General features: G+C 38.3%; 1 protein-coding gene across 1 annotated transcript in view; it reads right to left on the minus strand.

The window, feature by feature from the left end:
- Positions 1 to 6,653: 6,653 nt before the first annotated feature.
- col11a1a (collagen, type XI, alpha 1a) overlaps positions 6,654 to 14,087 on the minus strand; it is an 82,724-nt gene continuing 75,290 nt past the window's right edge. The window contains 8 exon segments of the mRNA XM_051940660.1: positions 6,654 to 8,169; positions 8,773 to 9,006; positions 11,378 to 11,446; positions 11,891 to 12,003; positions 12,668 to 12,914; positions 13,036 to 13,089; positions 13,193 to 13,228; positions 13,323 to 13,376. Of these exon segments, the coding sequence (XP_051796620.1) occupies positions 8,023 to 8,169; positions 8,773 to 9,006; positions 11,378 to 11,446; positions 11,891 to 12,003; positions 12,668 to 12,914; positions 13,036 to 13,089; positions 13,193 to 13,228; positions 13,323 to 13,376 (954 nt within the window). The 3' untranslated portion in view covers positions 6,654 to 8,022.

A 14,087-nucleotide genomic window follows, 5' to 3' on the forward strand; every position in this document is an offset into this window, starting at 1 on the left:
GAGGGTGTTTGTGTGGTTTGATGCAAATCCTTAAATTCAGGCCAAATAAATGAATATACACAGATCAATGACAAAAAAACAAAAAACAAAATATAGCCAAATAGCATTGTCATAGCATTAGATACCGCATGGCAAGATGTGCAATATGTAGATTCTCCTAGGTGCTAATGATACAGTTCAACCACAAGCACAAAACACTAAAATTCAAAATATTGAGCCATTTTTTGTTGTTGTTGTTGCAACAACCCAAATATGAAGAATTAAAAAAAATAACTGAGAGACAATTTGTTTTTAATATTTATGAAGTAGTCAACAGAACAAATAATCATATTTTCTATTTGATTCATTCTGATAGCATGAATTGATTGTGAATTAGAAGGTGACATTATTGGTTTGCCATGCTAATCTGTAAACTAAGATGCCTCACTTGATCATTGTGTTTGCAGGCTGGTTTAGGTCAAAGCTTAGAAGTTCAGCCTCACAGAGGTTCTTCGCATTGCTTTACATGCTTGTTTCTACACTGCTCAGTCTATAAAAAGTCACACTCTAATATTTTGTTGGACGGTCTTTAGCTTTGAGTATGACACTAATTCACTGTGGCATCGTATCAATAAGCTTCTGTAAAGTCACAGCATTTATTTCTGTCCAGAGATGCATCCATTTTCTACCAAGATCTTCTATTGATGATGGGAGAGTCAGACTCCAAAGTCTTCTCCACAACATCTCAAAGATTCTCAGAGGTCTGGAGTCTGTGGAGGACAATCCATGTGTGAAAATGACATCTAATGCTCCCTGATCCACTCTTTCTCAATGTGAGCCCCATAAATCCTGGCATTGTCATCTTGGAACATTTCCATGCCATCAGGGAAGAAAAACCCCACTGATGTAAAGACCTGGTCATTCAGTATATTCAGGTATCAGCTGACCTCATTCTTTGGGAACATAACGGTGCTGAACCTGACCAACCCCAGATCATAACCCTAACTCCCACAGGCTGGTAGGCACTAGACATGATGAGTGCATCACTTCATCTGCCTCTCTTCTTACCCTGATGCCTCCATCATTTTGGAACAGGGTAAATCTGGACTCATCAGACCACATGACCTTCTTTTATTGCTCCAGAGTCCAATCTTTATGCTACCTAGCAAATTGAAGCCTTTTTTTTCTGATTGGTCTTGCTGATCAGTGGTTTTCATAGAGCTACACATCTGTTTAGTCCCAATGCCTTGATTTCCCTTCGTGTTGTGTGTGTGTGGAAATGCTCTTATTGTCACTATTAAACATTTCCTATGATCATCTGAGAGTTTATTCCGACCACATTTGTTCCTCAAAGATGATGGTTCACCACTATCCTTCAGGTTTTAATGATGCATGGATTTCAGTAGTTTCAGAAATCTTAGTTGTTTTCTTTGCTTGATGCAGGCCAATAATTTGACCCTTCTGAAACAAATTAACATCCTTTCTATGACCAAAGGATTTGTCTTCTGACATGATTGTTTAGGAAATGAGAAGCTCCTCACTGCATCAGCTAGGGTTAAATAAGTTGTCGCAGCTGAAACATATTCATCACTGTAATAATTATCCAATGGAAGGCTTTTACCTATTTGCTTAGTTAAATCCAGGCGGCGGCTTTTATTGTGGCCAGGCAGTGTATTTATTCCGCATCAAAAATATTTTTGTTTTCACTTGCATTTTGAACTTAATGTTGCACTTCTACTTAAAGAAATCCACACACTACAGGTCATGGTGATGAAAGCTGGGTTTGATTGAGAATTGCTGCTCTCTGGTCTCAGATGAGTATCTCAGCTCCACTTAAAACCTGCTGTGATGCTGAGGCCTCTGTGTGAAGCTTAATCTTTTCATATCCATTGATCCAAAGGAATGAAGGTGCAATTTGGACAGCCACACAGGCTTTTTCCCCCTCTAATCTACATTGGGGAAACTTAAGACTAAATGGTCCCTGTGAGTGATGTCCTTGTAATTATTCACCTTCTGCATACGCTCAACCAAAACAAACAATTGTAGTCAGCAGCCCATAGCAGTGCTTGATTAGGTCAGTGCAAAACTAAACTGTGTATAGAAGTGCTGTAGTTTTAAGTTTCGTCTAACCTCGTGTGCCATATTGGTCACTGTGGCCTGCAAGGTTCCCATTAAGGGATATCAAACGGAGCTTTAGGAAGGGACACAGAAAACTACACTGGAAAAAAATGCCCCTCTCAAAACAAGGGAAAAAAAAACTTATTTCAAGGAACTTTTACCTTGAAATAAGTGAAAAAAAATCTGCCAATAGAACAAGTGAAAAATTGCTTGGTTATATTTCTTGAAATAAAATATGATATTTAAAATATTGAGATCTTAAAATTAGCTGGGAAAACTTATTTTAAGCTTTATTTTATCAGGCTTTGGTGTCTTAAAATAAACCAGATATGCTAAAAAAGTAGTTTTTCACAAAAAAATAGATTTTTGCTTTTATGTAGCCTCCTAATTTGAGATGTTTTTACTCTCCTGTTGTCCTCATTTATGGGCACCAAAAGAAATATTGTTTCCTTGTCTGAAAAAAAATCCCCCCCAAAAAATCAGCCAAAAAATTCTCCAAATTTCTGAAAATTTGCAAAGCCTTTAGGAAGAAAATTCAAATAATTCTTTAAAAGTTTCCCTTGAAAGTTTCATTTAAAAAAAAAATCCCACAAATTTGGCAACAAAATTACTGTAAATATTTTGAAAAAATTAGTTAAAATCCTTCCAAAAAATCCTAAAAATATCTAAACCAATTACATATATATCGGTACAACTTGTAATATTCTCCCAAAAATGTTGACAATGTGAACATCAGAAGTTTTAATGTGAAAATATATTTTTTTCTCACATTTTCAAACTTTAAAATGGGTCAATTTGACCCACAGGACGACACGAGGGTTAAACTTATTTCACGTTTTCTTGTAAAATTCAACTGAAAACAAGATAATTAAAAGATTGTTTGACTTAACAAGATATTTAAGATGTGTTGTCTTAAAACCAGTCCCTTTATCTTGCTGAAATGTCACTTGTTAAGTGAATTTTTCTTAAATCAAGTGGGACGAGACATTTTGATTAAAAATAAGACAAACTAACTTGGTAAGATTTTGTGCTTTTGCAGTGATACTCTGGATGCTGTAGGATGAAATTTCATTTCAGATCTTTTGTGGGGTTTTGCGACTTGTCACTTTAATGTGACTTCTTTCAAGTGGAATACAGTCTCCTGTCTTTGTTGCTAACAGGTTATTGTTGCATTATTTCTGCCCCACTGCTCTCGTTAATCGCTCATCAGTCTTTCATTGCAATGTTAGTTTGATGTTTTTTTTCTCCATTGATATCCTGGTAATAAGGAGTGACATTCTCTACGTGGCACTCTTTGAGGGTTTTGTTTTTTCAAAGAACAACACACCCTGCCGTGTTTACAACAGCAAATGCAGCAAATGTGACATTTATATGATAATGTTGGAGATTATTACTGTGATCTTTCACAACAACTCAAGGAAGTTTGATTGCTTCATTTAAATAAACGGTGTGTCTTGAATATGTAAAAAGGCCTATTACCGATGCAAGTAATCTACTGAGACAAATATGGTATTTGTTAAAGGACTCAAAAGTAAGTTGAAAGTAGCATGGACTGCAGCTGAATTCTCCTCTGAAGCCACGAGGAGAATTTCTTGATTGTTTTTCGCGTGTGTTCGGTTCCACATGAGTATTCTCTTTGGTCGCTTCTCTACAAAGACCTTCACTCTAAAGAAAGGAAGATAAAAGAAAATACAAAGTCCATTTCTTTTGCTGCTCAGCACAGACATGTCAGTTGTTATTATGTGGATTTCTTCTGCACCTTTCAAGGAGAAAATAAAAGGTTTAGTAGTGGTCAATCCTTTGAAGTGACACAGGCCATTGCTAACATTTGTTTCAAGAAGGCACAGAAGGACTGAATACTAATTAGGCCGGTTTTTCCCCTTGTTATTTCAAAGAGAGAAAGGGGCTTGTAGGCTTGCAGTAATTTAGCTGCAACTCCTTCCACAGCTGTAATAGAATTAGAAATACACTGGACACTTTAGGGCAAATTAAATTTTGCAGATAAGGAGAGGAGGTGCAAACTTTAAAGTATCAGGCTGACAGTTAAAATAGGTTTATTGGCTTTCTCACCAAGAGTTAGATGAGAGGACTGATGCCACTCTGTGTGGTAAGTATGAAGCCTGCATAACTTAGCATAAAGACGGGAAACAAGGGGAACAGCTGGCAGGTAACAACATTTGCAACCAAAGCATCTTTGAAGTTCACTGATTGTGACATTCAGTTATTTAATCAGTAGAGAAAAAAATATATCCAGACCAAGTGGTGGGGAGACATTATCAGGCAACCAGCAGGGCCTCCAGGAAGTTTCTGGTCCTGGCCAAGAAAGTATTTTCTATTATGGTGTATGAGGCAATCATAAGTTTGCTGATTTTTTCATTTTATTCTTATGTTATTTACAGTAAATATAATTTTTGCTGTAACTTTTGAATCTTAAGTTTACATATTGGTTTTAAAGTTATTTCAGAGTAATGCTAATTGAATATGGTTATTTGTTTATCTTTTGGACTGGAACAGACTGTTCACTTTATGTTTAATCTTTGGTGGTACTGTAGCTTTAAGAGCTGGCAGTTTGGCTCACTGGAACGTGAGATTATTGTGATCAACGCCAGGTTAGCAGTGGAGACACACGGTTTTCTTACCGTGTCCCGTCCTGTGTTTGTTTTGAAAGCCTTTTTTGTGGATTAATCAGCGACACAATGTAAATAAATACATTCTTGTTTTTTCATCATAACCTGGACTTGGACTGGATTGTTCAATACAACTGGGATTGGACATGAGTAAACCAGAGATAACTGTTAACTAGCATTAGCCATTACATATGGCTTTTATGTTTTTAATACAGATTGTTCATCAGTGAGCTCTAGAGATGCACATAAGAAAACCTTTGACGGAGCCAGGCCACAAACTTTCTTTTTGCAGGGTGACCACACATGCTCAAACCAGAAATCAATTCCAATGGAGAAATGATACAGATATCTCCACCCTGACAGCTGACAGGATTTGTTTGTCACATATGAAACCCTGCAAGTCAGAATTTGTTTCATGAGCACACTGCAGTTTCAGGTGGAAAATACTCAGCTATGGTGGTGACTGCTTATTTCACTTATTTTCACTCGTCTTCTAGCAAATAAATACTGCCAAGACAAGCTAACACGGTATGAAAAATAGACCTCCACTGAAGGGGTCTTTAACAAGAGAAATTAATATTATTCCCCCCGATGCCTGTGTCACTTCAAGGGATCGATCACCACTAAGGAACTCGGAGGCCAACAACTACAGAGCCCCATAAAGTGCAAGTAGTTGTTTTTACCCGTGTTGTGTGAGGCAAATAAGCAAAATATGAGTTTCAATTTGAGAGATATTGTTAGGTAAATGTTACCTGTGGACAGGGCGTAGACTGTATAGAAAAGATGGATGTTAAAGATGACAGCACCCATTGGTTTTGGGACTACTGAGTTTGGCCTTTAGCTGTCTCCATCTTTGTCTGTTAAAACTGGATGTAACAAGTGATAAGTGAATGTAGACTGAGACTGTAGACTATGTGCGGTAAAATGATAACAATCACAAAGAAGCTCTATCCTAACACATAATCTGTTTGTCTATATTCCTCTAAATAGGAACATCATTTAAATAAAGAACACCATGCTATCTTCAAATTAGTGACTGAGATCATGAACTCATTAGGAAAATGTTTCCTGGGTTGGCAGATGAAGGGGGAGTCAAGTTAAATCTCTCACAGACTGCTATAGAATCTGACTTATTTTTGCAACCACATGAGCCGCCCCCTGCTGGCTATCAGACAGAATGCAGGTTGGCCTTTTTTCTTCAGACTCGAAGGTCACATGCATCGTTTCAGCGTTTACGGGACAGAGCCTGATTAGCAATTACCTGTGTTCATTTGTCATGCCAAGTTAAGCCACACAGCTGCCTGTTTTAACTGGGAGATGTGAGCGTAAAATTGCCGCAGTATGGCTTTTATATGCGAAAACAAACTGCATGTCATAGCACAATTGCTGCTGTTTCCCAACTCTGCCATACAGAGTACTCATGCATTTCAAACTCAACAGTTCTTGTTACAGGATACTGCTATCGTTAAAACTCTTAAAACATGTAATTCAAAGACAGACTAGAACGCTATGTAGTTCTATAATCAATACAGCAATTCAGGTTTGGTATAAAAGATCTTTCGCAAAACCCTCATTCATCTCTGTCACATCTTTCTCTGTCACACCTACAGTATGCTGAGATTATGGTGTTACAATTCCATCCCACTCACTCAAGCTTTACATCCTTTGTGTGTAATAAGCCTTTTTATCTGAAAGAAAGAACTCCCATGTTCAGGGAAGTTAAGTGGTTTTGTGTGAGTGCATGGGGGTGTGTGCTTCTAGAATAACACATAGTGCATATAGCTTTAAGTTCACAGCTAACCCTAAGCACAGGCAAATAAGCAGCAAAAACATTTCAATATGAAGGTAGATAGGCCATGTTCCATCCATCCTATGGCAAAGAAGAAGAGACATTCAGGTTTCCATTCATGTACTCAGAATGAAAGGAAATTACGGTAAGATGGTACTTTATTGGTTTCAAGAGAGACGGAAATTGCACCAGCCCAGACTCTTAGTCGAATAAACATATCCTTGATTTAAAGCATCTGACATGTACAGTAGGTAGATCTACTCCATAATCATCTTACACAAACCATTGAGACATTCAGTTCACTGTTGTTTCGAATCCAGTTTTTAATATTTAAATGAACTATAAAAAGCACATTAAAACATTTTCTCATTTTAGTTACAAAAATGGGTCACCGCAAGGGCTTCTCATTGCATTCACAGAAGGATTTGAACAGTGGATGTCTAACAGTTAACGTATTTCGCTCTTAAAAAATCCCCACCCAAAATATATAAACTTAATTGCTTAACCAAGGTATATACAGGGCATAGCATCCTTGCATCTTAAAGGTTATCAAGAAAGTTTGAGGTATACAACCAAAATAAAAGCCTGTCAGAAAACGAAACAGAAAAAAACAAAAAAACAAATAGAATTAAATAAAGGAAAATGAATGCCATGGTTGCTTCCTACTAGCACAGGATCACAACATTAGTGGGAGATGTTGCCATTAACGTGCTGGTGTGATACTTCCAGTTGTCTCACCTACGGTCACAAGGGCAAAACAGCAAATAACCTCAAGCTTTGGACTGTCAATATATACAAAGGGCATACAGTCTAATTTAGCAATAGAGAATTGTTTGAATGCTCACTTTTATTTGCTTGATGACATGTACACAGAATGTGTTGAACAAAAAAAAAAAAACAGAATTATAAATTTAATAGATTTAATGATGTCTTTAACTTACACTGTATATCTTTGAACCAACATTGAAATTAAAGAGCCGAAAGCAGAATCTGATACACATGCAAGTTTTGAAAGTGGATTCAGAAATAACAGTATTGTACAAAATAATAATTACAGTTTTTTATAATTATCAAAATACACCTTCTTTCGTAGCACCTCTTTATACTTTTTGTGTGTTTTGAACAAGCACCATTGTAGTCGTTTTCATACAGCACCTGGAGAATTCAGAGAGGAGATCTGTGTCCCCTTATGTTGCCTGATCCCCTCTCTTGGTAACCTCCGATTCACCCTCCTCTGCCACGCATTCCAATGTCCTTCACCTTTGCTCCATAACGTGGTTAAGTCATGTGGTTCGAGCCCTACAAGGGCAACAAGTATTTTCCTGGGTTACACGTACATACATGGAAAGACATGTTTGCTACACCATCTCTTATTCAAAACTTGCATGTGGCATAGAAAAGGGTGGGGGGCTAAAAAATGGGGTTTGGTGGTACTCAGAAGGTCTCAACTTGACTTTCTTTGCTGGCCCCATCAAGTCCTTTTTTTTTTTTTTACTTTTTCATTTTTGTTTAGCCAAGGAAACAGGCGGGCCCAACTTCAAACCCAAACTTCTGGTTAGGGTCCCCAAAGTCAGTCAACATGACATCGATGATGGGAACCTGATCGATTTTGGGAGTATTCATCTCCATCACAGTCTTTCCGTAGCCCTTCCGTGTCTGCATCAAGAGAGATGTGGAAACATGAAAAGAATTAGCAAACAAAAAACTCTCAGAAAACTAAACATATTTTGTTTCTAACTTCACACTGCAAGTAAGCTGAAGAAAAGGTCAATCTGTTCACATCTTATAGGTCTGGGAAAACCTTGCTCAGAAGTGGCTGAAATAATTTGTGCCTTTCATCGATCAGCTGAGATCAGTTAAAGACCAAGTTCCTCTCCTTGTTGCTTCATTGTGACTTTATTTCCAGATTAAGAATTCTGTTCAGTTGTTATGGAAATAATGAGAAACTAAGAACAATCATTCACAATTTGATTGTTCTGCACACAACAGGAGTACATTTGTGCCAATAATCAGCAAACACACTTGAGTTTTGCTAGAAAATAACCTCATGGTGATTTTTAATAGCACTGGCTAGGTTAGATTAAATCATCCAAAAAAATCTAACTTTAAAGGAAAATTATAAGGCAAAAAGTACATGAAGAAATTTTCCTTTTAAATTGACACTACTTGTACTAACAAACTTTAGATGATGCTGGAAACAAACTGACTCCATTTGCTCTTGGCTCATTTAGACAAACTGGATCTACGGACAGTGCTTACCGCGCATCCGTCTGAGATGGCTGTGATGTAAGGGTTATTGTCGTAGGACATCTCCTCATCGTTGGCGCCCAAGAAGCGCAGGGCTTTATTGTAGCTGTCGCTAGAGGCGTCGTGCCACGCCACAGACTGGTGGCAGCTGTAGGTGAAGTTTTGCCTGGCAGAGGCTGTCAGTAGTCTGAGGAAGGTCATTTGTACCATGTTTATTGAGTTTCCATCTGCGTCAACATAGGAAAACTGTTGGGGAAAAGAGAGAGGCAGAGGTGGATGGGAAGAAGGAAAAGCAAATTTGAAAGTACATTTTACAAAATTGGATTAAAAAAGACAAAGTGTTTCAGTAAGGTTTTGTACGACCAGTGCACCTTGGCATTGATTTGCTAATTCTCTGTAACTACTGGAGGGATAGAACAGTATATTTACATAAGATTTTCCCTCATTTGGAGTTTTGATCATGATGATAGAAAGCGGTGTCTAAAACATCTGCTCAGAATCTCCTATAGGTGTTCATTTGGACTGAGATGTGGTGACAGTAAAGGCCACAGCATAGGACTCACATCATTTCAATGACTCTATGAATGGAGACACTGACACCTTGACAGAGATCACTCCCACAGGGATAGAAATGATCACTGAAAACGACTTTGTATTAGCTTGCAGTGATCATTGCCACTAATGTGACAAGTGGACCAAAAGCATGGCAGCAAAATGCCTCCCACAGCAAAATAGAGCCACAAGATCCCTTTACTGAGGGGGCTAAAGGTTCATTTTATTTTCTTTTGATGTATCACCTGTGCAAAAGATTTGAATTGTGATTAAAGGAATCATTTTAAACTAAAAAAATGTCGGGAAAAAGCAGACACATGCGCTGACAAAATAGCTAAATCAATTGCCAATTCTGTATCTCAATAAAAACGTGGCTTCATCATTGAAACATAAAAATATGAAGATACTTAAGATGATTAAAAAAGTAAATAAACTGATGTTTTGGATGCTAGAGAACTTAGGAAAAAAATGGTTGTAAAGGGCTTGTTTTCATGAAAAGAGAGAACTAATCTAATAAAATTATTTTTATATTTGTTCAAGTTAACAACATATGAAGAGTGTGTACAGGCCCACGCTGGCTGATAAAAGCCAGTATTCATGCTTTACAAAACTAGTGGCAAATATTGTAGTTACATATTTTTATTAACACGCTGTAATTGTTATTTAAAACATTAATGAGTGCAGCCAAATCTTCAACATGGGAACAAGAAGGCATCTAACGTCACCTACATGTAATCTGTTTAACAAAGCTCAGCTTCTCAAACAGCACAGCTCACAGGGACTTCATTTTACAGCCAGCTGGTGCAGACACTTCTGCTCGCGGTACTTTAATTCTAACATAGTCAATATAATGCGTGTTGGCATTTTATCTTTATGTAAATACAGAATAAAAAGAGTTTCCAGAAGGCTCAGAGAGAAAAAAGAAAACACCACAAAAGCAAAAACCATTGCTTCACCAACGTTTCTGATGTGCTGAAAACCCACCAACGAAAGGACTAATTAAAACATCTTTCATCATTACACTGTTTTGTGCTGCAATTACATACACTAATTGTAAGTGCAATAAATGTCAACTTTATGACACTTTTTTGGTTCACTTGGAAAACTTCCAGAGAAACAAGACATCTAAAAACAACACAGAATTCTGGCTGGAACATTAACTTTGTGTGAACCTTGTCTGAACATGTGCATTAAAGAGCATTCTCAGCTCAGTGCCAGGAGATGCAGTGCACCTTTAATCCCTCAAAGCTGTATGACAGTCACAGTCACAGCGGGTCTTTTGAAATGTATTCTCCGTGGAAATACATACAGCATGACACCAGTTTGATGGAGCAGGACAAACCTGTTCCTTTCATTTCTGACTACACGAAATAGCTGATGTTCACAGGGAGATTTTTAAGTGTTCAAGGGCAGAGTGAAGACAGCTGGAATGCTAAAATCCTCAAGTATGCTTCTTGGATTCTCTGTGATGATTTAATGATGTGTTTTTGTAGATCCTCAGACATGCAGGCCATAGTAATCCTATGTGCTTTGGTAGAATACAACTGGACTTCTTTCTGGTTCTTAAACAAACTTTAGCTCTAATCCAAGAGGCTTCCTCAGTTCAAGTGACTGATAGGGAGTCACAGGTGTTTATCCTGCCCCCGACCGACTCACATGGATCAAGTCGAGATCAAAAGAAATCTCTTTGTCTTCCACTGGAGCACTTCGGTTTAATCATGCTTTATTCTTTATATGAAAAGGTGTAATTATTTAAACGTTTCAACAATCACTGACAATGAAGCACTAATTAAAAGGATGTAGATGATTTCAAATCAAATCCGTTCACGTTCATGATAAAACTTATCTTTTGCACTCTTAAATTCTCACTGCTGTGGCCTTGGACACAATCAAACCATTAGGTAGTTTGTGATTTCTTTATGTGGGGAAACTTTTGGTTGCTGCCTGACAGTTGAGGTAAGTAGGAGAAAATGGGAAAAATGGGAGAGATGAAACAGACTGAAGGAGTTTCTGTGTTGTGAGAGCTGAAGGCGGTGCACGAAAGAAGAAGAAAAAAAAGACTTACTATTTTACCACGCTTAAATTCACTGAACCATGAACCTGGGACTTCTTTGGGCCAAGACGAGATTCTGACCTATGGAGAACAAAACCGGACAGAGCACAACAATATTCAACATTATCATAAGAGTTCCGTTTTGTCGTGAGTCATGCAGCAAACATGAAAAAAGTTTGTTGTGTGGAGCACAGCCTCGAGGGTAGCATCAAAGTTTATCACTGGGGAGCACAAAACAAACCTGTTTGCTGTTTTAATATCTTTGAAATATCGTTTTCAAAAACTCAGATCATTTTGTAGTATTTGCCTTTTGGTGGTGTTTGAGTTGTTTGCACAAAAGTGAATATCAAATCTGTACAAGTTTCATCCTGAAGCAAACTCAGCGGCTTCCTTTAATAACTACGGTGTAATTCTGTGCTCTCTGTCGATGTGCCGGTTTACAATGATGTCTTCATATTTGATAAGAAATGATGATTAAAAAAGGGCAGCTTTGTGTCTACAGGGTAGAAATCCAAAGCCACTTACTCCATTGGACTTCTTATCTGGATAGATGCAGGTTTCGCCCCCAGCAGTGAAGTTACAGTACACTTTGATGGAGTCCCCTGAGCAGCCTTGGTTTGGATCAATCCAGTACTCGCCTGAGGAGAACCAAGAACAGTCAAACATCCTGTTCAATAGATGTCCACAGAAAATGCAGTAAAGTTCCATTTTGAATTTAAGTGTGCTGGATTTCTTGATCTTATGTGAAATTCTGCTTAATGTAATTTGTTGCTCATTTTCATGGCTTACACTCAGCTGGTGTTACTGTGCCTGAAGCAAGGTGGATTTTTTTTGCTCATAGAAAGCAAAATGAGTAATGATACACTATAACCAATCCTTGCTGCAATGAAAACTTTGTCTATCAGTTTAATAATCCCACTTCCCATGCTCAATGATGCCAAAAGGCACAAGAGTACTGCAGACTGAGAAGTCACATCTCAATTATCCTGCTAAGAGTAGGCGCAAAGTTACAAAAATAAACAGTCCGAGACACCAAAGGAACTAGAAAGTTCTAACACTGAAGAATCCAGTTCTTTCTGGCCAGTTTTTTCAATCATTATTTTCAGCAAGAAAGTTTGCCAAAAGAACAGGTGTCTAAAACAACATCAACTGAGGAAATGAGGAAAATCTCTGGGGGCTCAATTACAGATGGAGCTCCTCTCTGATGCAACATATTCCAATAAGAGGTGTGTTATACGATATACATCAAGATCTGATGCATCTTCTTTTTATGGTAGACTCTCCTGCTGAGTTTTATCTTACCATCAGTGAACTCCGGATGGCAGAGCTGGAGATCTTTGCATGTTCTGGCAGGGTTGTTTTGGGTGCCCATGGGGTATTTCATGCGCTCAATGTCCTGTTTAAGGTTGTTGAGTGAGCCAAAGATATCCTCCATGCCGTCATTATAATCCATGATGGTGCCAGCTGCATCTGACTGCATGCCACTGGAGCGCTTGGTCTTCTTAGGTGACTGAATAGGCAGGGGCTGGATAACCTCGCCTGGTGGGCCCTGTAGGATGTAGTGGGGAAAACAGTTTTAGATTGAAAGAGATTCAGAAGAAGAATGACTTGCTACTGTGACTTTTAACTTGTTGGAAACAGAAGAAAGACTAGTGGTCCATGTTACTCACAGGAGGACCAGGAGGACCAACTGTGCCAGTGTCCCCTTTTTGACCAGCAGGACCCTAGGAGAGACATGACAAGAAAGATGGTATCCAGGCTGGATTTAACGTACACATCTAGTAGCATAGTGGTGATACACTTTTAAAAAACACAGATTTTACTCACAGATGAACCCTTGGCTCCTTTAGGACCTTGAGGACCCTGCAAGACACAAGACACAGCACAGCAGTTTGGCAAAATCATTCGATCACGAGCATTGAAGGTAAATGAATGATTGAATAAGTAACAGACTTACAGGCAGACCAGGAGGACCTGGGGGACCCAGAGGACCAGTAGCTCCACCGATACCCTGTAATAAGATGAGATCAAAGCAGAAGTCAGATATATGTGAAAGAAACAGCACAGAAAAAAACATTATTGTAAGGCTTAAATAATGAGAAAAATGAAAAAGCTAGAATATGATGACTAAGGATGAGGGACATAGAATGAATAATTTTAACCATCAAGAGAGGTGGAACACTGCACATGTGGGGTGCTGATCCTTTGAATCCAGCAATTCACAATTTTATCACGCAGTTTTGGGAAGCAATCAAGCCACAACAATATGAGGCCTATTTTCAGGTCCTAAAATATTCATGGTGAATTGAGTCGAAACGTTTTGAAACCCTTGTGCTCTGACAAAAGAGGACATTACAGTTTCATTAGGCTAAATCGCAATCCAGCGCATCACCTTAAATCACAAAGCCGGGTGCAGGCTGAGGGTCACAGCAGGACACGGTGGCATACTCGGTCACTCTATGATGTTTATTTAAAAATTGATAAAGGCTGTCATCAGTCCTTTATCAGGGCCCAAGCTTGTACCTTCTTCCATTACCGCTTTATATTTAAATTGGAGATCCAGGAAGAAATATACATTTTAATTTCAATGGCATGGCTCAGAGTGAAATTCTTCCCAGCATGATATTATTAGAGCAGGCATCAAATACACAGAAACTGACCACAATGCTCATTGGATGAAGAAAAACAATACTGCTAGACAGAGAGTTACTAATTTTCTGCA

This window comes from Acanthochromis polyacanthus, chromosome 20, assembly GCF_021347895.1.
Source record: "Acanthochromis polyacanthus isolate Apoly-LR-REF ecotype Palm Island chromosome 20, KAUST_Apoly_ChrSc, whole genome shotgun sequence".
Classification (NCBI taxonomy): domain Eukaryota; kingdom Metazoa; phylum Chordata; class Actinopteri; family Pomacentridae; genus Acanthochromis; species Acanthochromis polyacanthus.